Source organism: Hevea brasiliensis, chromosome 4, assembly GCF_030052815.1.
Source record: "Hevea brasiliensis isolate MT/VB/25A 57/8 chromosome 4, ASM3005281v1, whole genome shotgun sequence".
Taxonomy (NCBI): domain Eukaryota; kingdom Viridiplantae; phylum Streptophyta; class Magnoliopsida; order Malpighiales; family Euphorbiaceae; genus Hevea; species Hevea brasiliensis.
In genome coordinates, this window is record NC_079496.1 from 115,792,113 (window position 1) to 115,805,089 (window position 12,977).

Here is a 12,977-nt window from a genome sequence, read left to right on the forward strand (position 1 = left end):
TTTTTTTTTTGTTGAAATTTACGTATAAAGTAAGGTGCCTTGGTACCTCCTTGGGTTTTCCAAAACTTGAAGAGATTAAAATTGAAAATAGATGGTTTTAAAGGAGATATAAGCTAACTCAGTTTTGGCTAAAAAATTCGATCAATTCAGGTTTGACTGATTTCTATTCGATTGTTCGGAACCAGACGTTGACCGATCACACGATAGTTGAAGAGATTAGCGTATCGGGCGGACCGTATTTGGCTATGACAACGAGCCTGTAAACAAGCTTATAATGTGACCAAACGATCATTTTTGTCTCTTGAATGATCTTCCTGTCAGGATAAGGCTACTCCAGTGTTGATTGCTTCACTGATATTGAACTAATAACCCAATAATCCAATGCTAAATTCCTAATATTACAAGTCGCAGGTGTGTGCCAAAAGAGATTTCTTTGGTAAGCTCGCTTAAAAAAGTGGACACTGCCCTGGTGACAGTACTTGATAGTTATACATTTGAACCACAATTGACAAGTGAATTTCTTCAAATAAATCCACATCATTATAACACAAAGCACATATGATAGCTGAATTGGCCAACCGGAAAAGCCCCTTGGCCTGGAAAGCCATAAGTACTAGAGATCACATTCTTTATGGATGAACAACTAAATCAAATCCTAATATGCAAATTAACAATCAATTTCGAATTCAAAGGTATCATCCCAATAACAAATTCAGTCACCATATAACCAGTCAAACAAAAAAATTCAGGTCTAACCAGCAGATCTATTTACATATGTTACAAGATCCGATCCACATGTAACTTATCAATGTTACTACCTTAATTTCCAGCATCTCTATCACTTTTCTTTCAATACTTTCACTTTTCACTAATGAGCTGCCAATATATTGAGTGCACTGATAAGGTATATCACCAATAATTAATAAGCACAAATACATAGTTGAGATTGATGAGATAAAGGATCTATATTGTAAATGTTAGTAAACATAAAGGATTGACTAAAAAGTGGAAGAATTGTCCATAGTGTTCATGCAGTACATACCTAATTGTCATGAAAACGGGAACGACGCCTTCGGGAACTGTGGAATAAGGGACATTAGGTATAGACTATAAGTAATATGATAAAACCAACAATTGAATAAATATTAATTTGAAAAATGTAAATATTCCGAATCTAGCAATATAAACGTTAAAAAGGAAAGCAACTAATCCAATCAGAAAAATCATGTCAAATTTGACCAGTTAAATTGTGTTGAACAGGTCTTAAGGGTGCCCTTATTTTGGTTCCAATTATTCATCTATTCCAAAAACCATCAAATATATCATATGTCCATGGATATGCATGTGCCTTTTGGAAATGTCATCATAATGACATGTCATTATAACTTCAACTTCCAAATAATTTAACTGCTAAAGTTGCCGCTTAATGACGAACATTACTTCTAACCAGAGAGAGAGAGAGAGAGAGAGAGAGAGAGAGAGATAAGAATGAAAGAAGGCTCACTGCTCACAGCTTTTGTGAATGTGGTTTTTAACACTAGGCCAAATTATACAAAAAGAATATTTAATCTGGTTTCCTGACCACAAATCATCCAGCATAACAACAATAAAATTTTGAATATTAATGTTCTCGAGTAATAGCACCATGCGGACATAGGTAAAAATAAAGACAAATAAATTACGCGCAGGGTAAGTGTTGTCAGATAATGCAAAATTTTATTTTTTATTTTTAAATAATCTTCTATCACAGAAAATGATATGCAATATGTCTAAGCAACATGTAATGGAAAAATATCAAACTAAACATAATGTATTAGCATGAAAATCCATAGGAAAATCAGAGATGATGAAATATAGGAGCATAAAATAAAGTCTTACTAACCTGCGATGACCAGAGCTACCCCTAGAGGGGCCACTTGCACTAGCAAACTCATCATCAGTCTCATCTAGTCTATACTCAGCAAATTCCACAGATGTCACAGAACCCTCATCAGAATTCGAATTATCATAACTCAAGCGGCGACTTCCTCTCCTTGTATCAGCTACTCTTGACCTTCTTCTATTTCTTGAACTTCTAAAGTTATCAAATACCTGATACAAGATGCAAGAAGTCCACCAATTGCCTTCATCCCCAGGAAAGTCCTCAAATTCATCTCCAGTCTCATCGCCCCCATACTCAATCACATAGTCTCCCAAAACAACCCCACGTGGGACTTCTGAATGTATAGTGCTCAAAACATCTATTATCTCAGAGGACTGCTGGAAATTCTCCCAATCAAGTTGTCGAGCAGGATCAATTTTTGAAGGACGGGCATGAGGGTGTTCTAGTTGAGCATGTTTACATAGTTCCAAATAGGTCCCTGTGAAAGTACATTGTTCTTCCTCGCAACAACGCTTTTTCTCATCTAAGTGTACACGAGCCTTATCAACCACCACCCAGCCAGTAACTTCACCTCTACAAAGGGGACAAGCTAGTCTAAAACTGCTCTCCACTACCATACGCTGTGTGTTTGTTGTAGGAGATTCATCAGATGTTGAAGGAAATGGCATACCACATGCACTTTTGAAACGGTCCAAACAGTTTGAGTGCAAATGGTCTGTATCACAAACAAAAGGCCGGCAGCCTTTATCATAAGAAGAGCATTGAAGGAGTACACTGTTGTGAGGGAAATCCAAGCATATAGGACAAATCACTTCTTCCCAATTCGTATTTAACTGAATATCTTCCATGTTGAAACTACCAACCTGCGTACCTCTTTGATAATAAGGTTCCAATGCCATGATCAACCCTTCAAATTAAAATCTAAAAGCACACAGCAACAGTCTTCCTTTTCTTGGCCCAAAAAAGGTAGATATATCCAGAATGTAGCAAGAAAAAATTAACCAAGCTCCTTCTTCAAAACCAAATGAAACAAGCCCCAATCCAGCATACCATACAAATATAAATAGCTGCGCATGGAACTAAAAACAAAAGTAGGTAAGCAGTGAGAAACAGTGAAAAACCAGCTAGGAAGAACAACAAATTGTTCATCATGTTGAAAACATCCCACTCAAATTAGAAGACAAACACTTTCTTTGCTACAGATCACTCAGATAACTGCATCTCTTACCCAAACAAAACATGAATAGAATCCATCTGAATTTCATTAATAAAATTCAGTTCAATTCATTTTATAATTGAATAGTAATATCCATAAACGAATTAAGTTTTGTGTCAAGCACAAAGATAAAGAGAATCCAGTCATCATATTTAAATCTCACTTCTCTTCAGAAGCCAAAATGGAGATTATGCTCCACTCTTCGTACATTTTTAGGATTACCATTTAACATACCTTTAAATGATAGACACTTAAAATTCAAGAGCCAACACAGATGGTTATAAGTCCATGGTTATATTAACATTAAAATATCAAAGGGATCTACATCATACCCAAAAAACTACATCAAAATTGACCTCAAGACTGAATTGGATTAACAAGTCCAAAATGATGGCTGCTTGGATGACACCAAGTAATTCAAACAATCTAAAGAAATTACAAGCGACATAGATTAATACTCCATATTCACTGACAATTAAAGAACCAAAAAACCAACCAGATTCAATAGTTATTGTGCTTAATAAAGCATCTAAAAGAGAAGGAAAAAATTGACCAAATTAAAGTGAAGGTGTCAATGATAAAAATGAAGAAAAGATCGATATTAGACAAAATAAATCAAAATTAGCAGTACGTGAAAAAAAAAAATCACAGTTATGGGTTTTCAGTAAAATAAAACAATCAACTCAAACAGAACCCGGAAGGCCTTTATTATGATTTATGCGAACAAAAATTGCATGACCCAAGTTAAAGCAGTAGAAACGATCAACTAGAAAAGGGGGAAAAAAGAAAAATTGAAACCTTCTTACCTTGTATAGGTTAAAATTGGATTGGAAATGGAAAAGCCACAAAGGGATAACACCTAAGAGATGTGAAAAGGAGAAGACAGAGCTTGTTGTCTGCGCGCAGAGATCATGTGCAATTGGGGGGCAGTCAGTTTCAAAGGAGTAGGTATGATAGGGGTCTCTCCTCGTTACCTCTGAAAGCATTTATACAGCTTGACTTCGTAACTCTTTCATTTTCCATTGCAGAATAAATAAATATAAATATAAATAAACAAATATAAGGCAAGGGAAATGACGTATTCTTTATATATATATATATAAGTAAATGACCTAATTGCCATAGGGAACGGTAATTATCTGATTCGAATATATTCCTAATTAATGTCATCATCAATATTTAAAAAATACTTTTTCAATATACTAATAAAAAAATTAATTAAAATTTAAATTTAATATATTTATAAAAATATTAACATCATCTCGAATGATAATTTTTTGAATAGTAATTTTAATTGTGAAATTTAATATAAAGTAGACTTAAAATGGAGTTTTTGTCATAATTTTTTATATTATAAATTTAAAAAATTCATATACTAAACTAATTAAGGTATTTAAATCCGGCTAAAATTTTAATTAGGTACAAATATTATATAACACTTATCTCTTGTTTGATTAATTTTTTTTTATAATAATCTTAATTAGAGTAGGAAATTAGTAATATTGTCCATATAAACAATAATTTATTTAGTGATGTTAGTGTAGTGAAATATACTAATTAGTATTAAATTAGTGATGTTAAAACTGTTTCGAGTTTAAATATAATATATTGATCAATGGTTCCACAATGTCAAAAAGTTTTCCACCAAAGTCAAGGCAGAATAAACTTATAATATTTTAAATACAATCAAATCCATTTTTTAATTTATAATATTAATTTAAATTCGAAAACTCGCAATCACATTTCTGAATTAAAGGCCTATTGAATTTAATTTTATAATAAAATTTATTTCATTTACAGATAATTTTTCTGATATAACTCATTTACAAATAGATTTCTTCATTTGATATATAATCTCATTCATTACGATAAGTCAACTTTAATAAAACTAACAGAGAAAGCACATTAGATGAATTCCCTTAATAAAACTAGCACTAAAAGAAGAGAATATACTTTAATTATTCCACTTTTAGTTCCCTAAAAGCAATGATGCAGTTGGACACGACAAGCATGTCTTTGCTTTCAAGTATATGACAATTGCACAAGCACATACTTCGTATATGTTGAGCTTAAACTATCCTATCTTACAAATATAAGCAGCCAAATTCTAAACAATCATCACCTCATCATCAATTCATGGTTCATAATGCAATGTAATGCAATTAAATTTTATATTGGATGTTACATTACGGTGTAGCAAACATAATATAGTATACCTCTGCTGACACAGCATAGAAAAAATCAATACATGGGCACTGCTAATTCCATTGTACAGGCATATTGACATCAAAGTAATACAGTTAAATATATAACTAAAAAATGAACTGTTACTGTTGCACCAGATTTAACTCCACTTTTAGCATTTTTTTGCGACTTTCAATTTCGAGGTTGTCACCTGTGGCAACCATTAAGGAATCTCTCTAAAGTAATAGCAGCTGCTCCTCCTGATCCTCAATTATCTTGGTTACAACACCTAAAGCAATCGTTCTACCTGATACCCTCAGAGATGCCCTTCCAAGAGCTTTGCAACTTGAGAACTCTTGCACACAAACTGGCCCATGCAAAACAACCTGAAATTAGACAACAGACAAAGGTAAGACCAACTTTGGCGCTGTTACAGGGAAAATTTTAAGCAAAGCAATTATCTTGCATCTTTAATTCACCTCAATCACTGCTTGTTGCTTTGAAGTAAGACAGCGAGGTGCCTTCTTTGTCACCTTGCCAGTCTTTGGATCGAGTAATGATACAATTCTTGCTACCCTTGCAGCCTCTTTTGCATGGTGTACATGAAATTCCAGCTGTAAGTTCCATTTAGAAGATTAGAACGTCACCTCAAAAGCCAACACTCTGAAAAGAAAAAGTAAGATGATGTCTGGTAAATAGGAGCTTACTTACTTGAGTGCCAATCAAAATTGGGGTTGCAAAATCTAAAACCAGCACCCTCAACTCCAAATGTTTCGCAACAGAAACTGGGAAGTCAGGGTGACAAAGAACACCACCTGCCATCACATGATTCCCATCAATGCCCAATAGACTGACAGCCACATTATCTCCTGCCCTTGCAACAGAACAAGCCTGAGAATCACGCTCTAGGGAGCGTACAGTCCCTACATCTGCTGATGGCATAACCAAAACCTGCATCCATCACCACAGACCAACCACTCATTAAAGCCACAGTTATACTAATACAAGTAAGAAAAAAAGTTTAATTTATTTAATTCCAATACAAATTCATCAAAAAGGTTACCAGAATAATTTTTATTAAAACAAATAATCATCTGCATTCTAGTCCTAGATATAATATTAAATTAATACAAGCACTAGACCTACACAAAGTCATAATGACATTTTCCCCAATGATGCAGCAAACTCTACAAGTAAAAGAAAAAAAAAGCCAAAAAAAAACAAAGGACTTAATTTTCTATGCATGACAAGCATCTACAGGTTCAATGGATTTTACTAGGGAAATTCCCAATGACAAGGCACTACCACCTCTTCTTTTTCAGAATGATTTTCCAAATTTACCATTATTAAAGTGATTACTAGTAGTAAAATTACATACTTTTGTTCCGGTCCGAAGAGCTCCAGCCTCTAATTTACCACAGGCTGACACCTGTCCCAATGAAGGTGATTTAATAACATCACATATGGGCATAAGCAGAGGTTTTGAGAAATCTCTTGTAGGAGGTTGAAAAGAATCAATTGCATCCAACAGACAAGGTCCCTTATACCTGCAATTCAATTACTATGGTCAATCATCAAAATCCTGCAGTTTTTTTTTTATTATTATATTTAAATGAAATTGGCATTTTTCAGAAAATTCCCAGCTTCATACTAAGGTAAGAAGTTTGTGTAAATTAAAAAGGTGAAAGTCCTACTACAAAAGGAGTAATAACCTGAACTGTTACGTAATCAAGTGAACTCACCAGGATGACAAATGGACATCAGAAGGAGCTGATACTAAATTTTGATTTTTCATGGCACTTAATGGAATCCATGACACTAGGGAATCCTTAAACCCACAAGAATGGAGAAATGTTCCAAGTTGTGCTCTAACCAATTTAAACCGATCCTCGGAGTAGTCCACAGCATCCATTTTGTTAATTGCAACTATAATTTGATCAACACCAAAACTTCTAATGAGTTGTGCATGCTCTCTCGTTTGGCCCTTCTTGCTGTCCATACCAGCTTCAAAAGCACCAGTAGAGGCATCGATAACAAGAATTGCAGCATCAGCTTGTGTTGCCCCAGATATCATGTTTGGAACAAAATCTTTGTGGCCTGGGGAATCAAGCACAACGACGTGATATTTTTTGGAATCAAAATAAGCAACGGCCACTGTCATAGTTATTCCTCTTTCCCTTTCTTCAGGACTCTCATCCAATGCCCAAGCATAAGCAAACGACCCCTTTCCCTGCTTGAATTAAAAATTATGTCAATCCAGCCAAAACAAGTTTCTTTTAACAACATGAGCATATAACACACAAAATCCTTGTGACATTACCTGTAACTTGGCTTCTTTTTCATATTTGTGCATTTCTTTTTGGGTTATTCGTCCTAAAAGATGTAGCAATCTACCAGAAAGTGTTGATTTTCCAGAATCAACATGGCCAACCTGCAATGACATATTAGGTTAGGTTCAACAATTAGATATTTTATCTAAATATTCATATCAAGGGGATTAACAGCTCAGTTCGCTGGATTATATGACTAAAACCAAGGTCTGACTTACAATTGCAAGATTCAGTTGAGTCAACTGGTCTGCTGCTTTGTCAGGTAGCATCCATTTATCAGGTTCATACTGTTTATGTGACTTGATTTTTGAAGCATTATTGCTGGTCACATTTTGAGATTTATCAGACAAAGTCATCTTGTTCAAATTACTGGTAAGCCTATGAGGCTCAGCCATAATCGTTGAAGACGAACTGCTATCATCCGAACTTTTATGTTTGCCCTTTGGAATCAATGAAGATGAGCTCTCTGATGTTTCATTACTATTTTTGCCTTTTGGCATCAATGAAGATGAGCTCTCTGAAGTTTCATCACCTGATCGGATGCTGAGTGAATCATTCTTTGAACAATTGCTTTTGTCCATACTATTAGGTCCAGACTTTGGCATAAGTGCAGAAGAACTATCTGAACTTTCAAAACTTGACTGCGTACAGGCCATTCCATTCATTGCATAAATGCTCTCATTCACACTACCTTGTTTGCCTTTTGGCATCAAAAGAGAAGAACTATCTGGCCTTTTGACAGTGGATTGTGCATTATTTGCACCATTCTTCTCATTTATGCCCAAAGAACCTCTTGGATATTTGAGATAGAGAGAATTGGCTACAAGCAAAAAGCAGAGAATCAAAATGAAGCAAAACTGCATTTACAAAATGGGACTTAAGAATTCACACAAAATAGAACATCACATTGAGATCAATATTTTCAGGGAAACAGGACGATGATAAGGAACAAAATTGTACATGCACAAATACAAGAACATTTAAGTTTGCATAAAACGAAAATTAAATACATGTCCATTGTTATAAGCAAGTCTCTAAGTTGAATTAATTTAGAAAGCTATCAGATAGGGGACTTGCCAATTGCCACAAATTCTTATATAAAAAGAAATAAAATAAAATTTCAAAATTTCAGTATCCTAAAAAGGCCAACTCAGTGGTATTGTAGAAAAGGCAGTATGCTCTACATAATATACAACTCAACTCAACTCAACTAAGCCTTTATCCCAAAAATTTGGGGTCGGCTATATGGATTCGCTTTTTCCACTCTGAACGATTTTGGGTTAAATCCTCAGAAATGTGTAATGCTTCTAAGTCATGTTGTACTACTCTCCTCCAAGTCATGCTCTACATAATATGCAGCAGAAAAAATCCTCTTAATTTACTAGAAAATAAAATTGTAACATAAATAAAGAGAAAGTGTTTTCTAATTATCCCAGAATCCAATGCAATCCTTAAAATTCTTAAACACCATATAGCTGAAACTACAAGGTTGATCAGAAGATACTTTAAAACATTATATTTTCACTTGTTGCAGTTGCATGTGGAACATATGGTCATCTAATCAGACATATTTTTCAATACAAGAGATACCATTTCTTTCTTTTAATTCTTTAACTCACATTTTTCATATAAGTCATCAGAATAGAACATGACTTGCCTATACATTTGTTAGATCATACCCCAGACTTTACAAGTTGCAATAACAATATTTCACTCAGCCTCTACTTCTGCTAGACAAGACATTCATTTGTGCATTGAAAAATAGTAAACAAATGGAATTGATCTTACCATGATAAAACTTAAACTAGAAAAATGCCTTTAATTCACTGGCCCCAAAACAGTGGCTTCCTTGTTCTTTTGATTATGAAATTATGCGACACTCAACAAAAAGAGGACACCACTACATGAGAATGCTTCTACACATACTTAAGCTCTCATTTGCAAATATGCACAGTCTCCTAGTTCTTCATATGGCTAGATAAAGTGAAAATTTTTTAAATTGATTTTCTTGACAGTCGGGGGGGGCAAAAAAAAAAAAAAAAAAAAGAAGATTTTCTTAACGCTGGATATAAAGTGATCTATCAAATTTGCATCCATAGAAGGATACCTCTTGAGCCCCTTTTCGAGGAATGCAATCCATTAGAAACCAAATCATCTGGAGATGGGACATCAAACTTGAAAGGAGCTGTATAATTAATAGGTGCAAGGTTAGAGCATATCATATGACATTTTCAAAAAGCAAAATGGCAAAATGACTCCAACTTCAGTGCCAGAAGCTTAGACAAAGGATATTCAAGTTTAAGAACTACAGTGTATAATATCTACAGTTCTCGAACATGTTTAGACCTATTTTAATGTGGGAGTGACTATGAGAACTAAAAGCCTTATGGAACTCATGAAAATTTCCTTGGAAATTCTCACAGTTGAGAAAGTTACTGCCCCCTTTTGTCATAAAATCATCTTTCTGCAGTTGAGCTATTACAGGCTTGTGGGGTGTCCGATGTGGCAATGATGCAAAAAGAGACTTGGCCAATATGGATACGCCAGAATCCTTGCACATACTGTCAGCTGCATGAAAGAGATCTATTCTATAAAAGGAGAACAATTTGGAAAGAAACCAACTAACAAGGACTGTGATGCAAGCTCTCTGCGCAGTATCAAACCAAAAAACATATCAGACATGGGAGTCACTGCCATAACCATGTCCCATGCCTGACAGTTTTATGTCCTAAACTTGTCCAGGAAGCCAAAAAAAAAAAAAAAAAGATTTCCATGTAACATTGGAATTAGACTGCATGAAGATCAATCCACACAGTTGCTCACATCTTCATAGAACATTAAATGCATATAAACTGTAGCCAAAGAAAAAACTTGCACACCTGTTCTCTTATCACTGTTGATGTAGTTGCCCTCAGTAGGATTACGAATCACCCCACAAATGTCACATGCAGACATATTCTCGTCATTATCATACGTGCAAATGGCGCAAGACCACTGCCCACGCCTAGTAAGTTCTTGCTTAGGCTCGCGTGCTTCACCTATTGCAGAAAAAAAAGTCAAGCATGTTGCATATGTAGAATATACAGAATATCAGAAACCTAGTTGATTGTTTGAGTGATTATGTGATGGCAGGAGAAGTTGAATACTTCTAATAAAAGACCAAAGACACTATTTGCAAATCAAGCATCTCATGCAGGTACAAAGATAGAGAGAGCAAGAAGAAGATGCCCAGAAAGGCCAACAGCAACCCACAGGATGTGACAAAAGCCAGGCATGATTAGATGCCAACCAAGTAGTAATGGGAGAGAGGCAATGATCTAATAAACAGATTCTAGAAAACTCTATGGTAATGATCAAATTTTATCTCTATTGGTATATACATAAATCTTCCATCTTATATTCAATACTGCTATCGCTTGCTGTCGACACAACACCCCCGCCCCCCCCTTCTCAAAACTCACCCTCAATTTCTATTTAATTTGCTTTTTAACATACAATAAGTATCTTAAGCAAAAAGAAGTCTAGAATACTTATAAAAGCTCGAATGTCCAACATATTCAGTACAAAAATAGGAAGGCAGCTGGCTTAAGAAAGAAAGGATCAAAAGCAGAAGCCTGGTTAAAACAACAAGAAGGGGAATTCAAATTTTCAAATCAACGTATGAATGTATGTATACACACAGAGACATCCATATAATTGCTTTGTTACTGACCATTGTCCTCCACATAATATTCATAGTCGTAATCCTCATAATCATCATAATCTTCATCATAATCAACCCCATAGTTTACTTTACGGGGCATGGTTTTCCTGATGAAAAAGAATAACAAGAACTCAGAAAAGCAACAAGCCTTTTATCAAATATAATTCATTTAAATGGCATTAAAAAAATACAAAAAATTAAAAATAAAAAGCCACAAAATTTCCTACCCAAAAGATGTTGCTAACTAATAAGTTAGCGACTCCACATGCCAACCCAACTTTATACAGGAATAAGATCACCGGCTATATTCACCGATACAGATTATATAATTTTGATCTATAGAATGCGGCAAGAACAGCGATAGAAAGTGGTACATTTCTGTGTCCAAAGAAAGATATTTTCTCTCCACTCTTCATGAATGAAACTGCCCACAGACAAAACAGAAATAAATTCCAGTTTATTTCAATCCAATACTATGTTTAACATCCAATATTAAAATTGAGGGGGGGCAAAGGCTCAAAAGCGTTCAAAACTTAGTTGGGGTAGGAGATTTAGACAAATAAAAATCATTTACAAAAAAAAAAAAAGAAAAAAAAAGGTCAAGAATCACAATGGAGAAATCCATTCCCAGTTCTTTTATTTTCCCAAAATTTGAGAGAATTGGAGTTCAAGACCACACAAAATTAATAAAATTCAATGTAATTCACCAAATAAGGCGAATAATTAAAATTTGTCTCAATGTTTGATGTAATTATAAGTACTAGCGAAGAGAAAATTAGGGTTCACCTGGGAAATCGCAGAGACGAAAGCCACCGAATGTCCGAGATGAATTCTTTCCTGGTTTCACTCTCGCAACATGAGCAACTGCAATGTGCAACCTGAAATTCGATTCCACTTTTTATTTATTAAAAGTTAATCTTAGATGTTGTTTGGTAAACCTATTAACTGTAACAAGTAAATTTGGATTCGTTAACTCAGTCAAAAAAAAAAAAAAAAAAAACTCATTAGTTAAAAATTTACTTAAAAATAAATAATAAATAACTTATTTTAAAATTGTATCAATTAAGTAAAAAATTATATTATTTTAATATTTTATAAAAAGATAAATATTATTTTTATTTTAATATCATCTTAATAAATTAAAATTTTTAATTTTATCAAATAAATAATTAATTATTTAATTTTAAATTGACTTATAAATTAAAATATATATATTTTAAATAAAAAAATTAATAATAATTAGCTAAATCAAACCCTTATCTTAATAGCTTAGGCTAAACCCAATTTCAAGCTTTAGAAGTTTTTATCACTGAATTCCTTACAAAATTATCTTTTTTAATTGAGACCTTCAACTTTTGTGTTTTGGCATGTAGCCCATAGTAGTCCTAGCCACATACCGATTAACGATTTTGGTTGAGAGGGTCTTAAATTGAATGGCATAAGCCTGATTTTAAGGATAATTTGAAATCGAAAACAATGCGTTCGGGCTTTAGATTTGATGGAATCTAATGATAAAAAAATTTTATAACTTTTCTTAACAAGCGGGCTAAATAGGATTAGATTATCAAATCGGACCACTAATTCCAATTGGACTCAACTCATAGGATAGGCTGCAAAGGGAGACCAAATCGATTCTCTAATGTCTGAAATATAAACTTTTAG

General features: G+C 34.0%; 2 protein-coding genes across 8 annotated transcripts; both read right to left on the minus strand.

Moving 5' to 3' along the window:
- Positions 1-661: 661 nt before the first annotated feature.
- LOC110657324 (uncharacterized) lies at positions 662-4,161 on the minus strand. Of its 2 annotated transcripts, none has more exons than XM_021814485.2 (4): positions 3,905-4,161; positions 1,883-2,961; positions 1,043-1,079; positions 662-876 (listed from the first exon to the last, which is right to left on the minus strand). In XM_021814485.2, the coding sequence occupies exons 2-3, from the start codon at positions 2,779-2,781 to the stop codon at positions 1,043-1,045; spliced, it is 936 nt and encodes a 311-aa protein (XP_021670177.1). In that variant the 5' UTR covers positions 2,782-2,961; positions 3,905-4,161; the 3' UTR covers positions 662-876. The 2 variants fall into 2 exon arrangements, with proteins under 2 accessions (XP_021670177.1, XP_021670178.1); XM_021814486.2 differs by having other exon boundaries at positions 662-896.
- A 1,074-nt stretch (positions 4,162-5,235) lies between these two features.
- Positions 5,236-12,256, minus strand: LOC110657323 (uncharacterized). 6 transcript variants are annotated; one of them, XM_021814478.2, is made up of 13 exons: positions 12,102-12,256; positions 11,543-11,739; positions 11,325-11,422; positions 10,492-10,650; positions 9,959-10,180; positions 9,720-9,797; positions 7,831-8,432; positions 7,603-7,713; positions 7,025-7,512; positions 6,661-6,829; positions 5,994-6,233; positions 5,762-5,896; positions 5,236-5,668 (listed from the first exon to the last, which is right to left on the minus strand). In XM_021814478.2, exons 3-13 carry the CDS (start codon positions 11,413-11,415, stop codon positions 5,519-5,521), a joined length of 2,445 nt encoding a protein of 814 aa, XP_021670170.2. In that variant the 5' UTR covers positions 11,416-11,422; positions 11,543-11,739; positions 12,102-12,256; the 3' UTR covers positions 5,236-5,518. The 6 variants fall into 6 exon arrangements, with proteins under 6 accessions (XP_021670170.2, XP_021670173.2, XP_021670171.2 ...); XM_021814480.2 differs by having other exon boundaries at positions 5,524-5,668; positions 5,990-6,233; XM_021814481.2 differs by lacking the exon at positions 9,959-10,180.
- Between the last annotated feature and the right edge of the window lie 721 nt (positions 12,257-12,977).

Excerpts from the sequence above, each read along its gene's own strand:
- LOC110657323 (XM_021814478.2), bottom strand. The coding sequence starts at position 11,415 with ATGCCCCGTAAAGTAAACTATGGGGTTGATTATGATGAAGATTATGAT. Across the intron at positions 10,651-11,324 it reads ATATTATGTGGAGGACAATG|GTGAAGCACGCGAGCCTAAG; the intron begins GTCAGTAACAAA and ends TTTCTGCAATAG. Across the intron at positions 6,830-7,024 it reads GATGTCCATTTGTCATCCTG|GTATAAGGGACCTTGTCTGT; the intron begins GTGAGTTCACTT and ends ATTGAATTGCAG.
- LOC110657324 (XM_021814485.2), bottom strand. The coding sequence starts at position 2,781 with ATGGCATTGGAACCTTATTATCAAAGAGGTACGCAGGTTGGTAGTTTC. Across the intron at positions 1,080-1,882 it reads GGTAGCTCTGGTCATCGCAG|TTCCCGAAGGCGTCGTTCCC; the intron begins GTTAGTAAGACT and ends CTTATTCCACAG.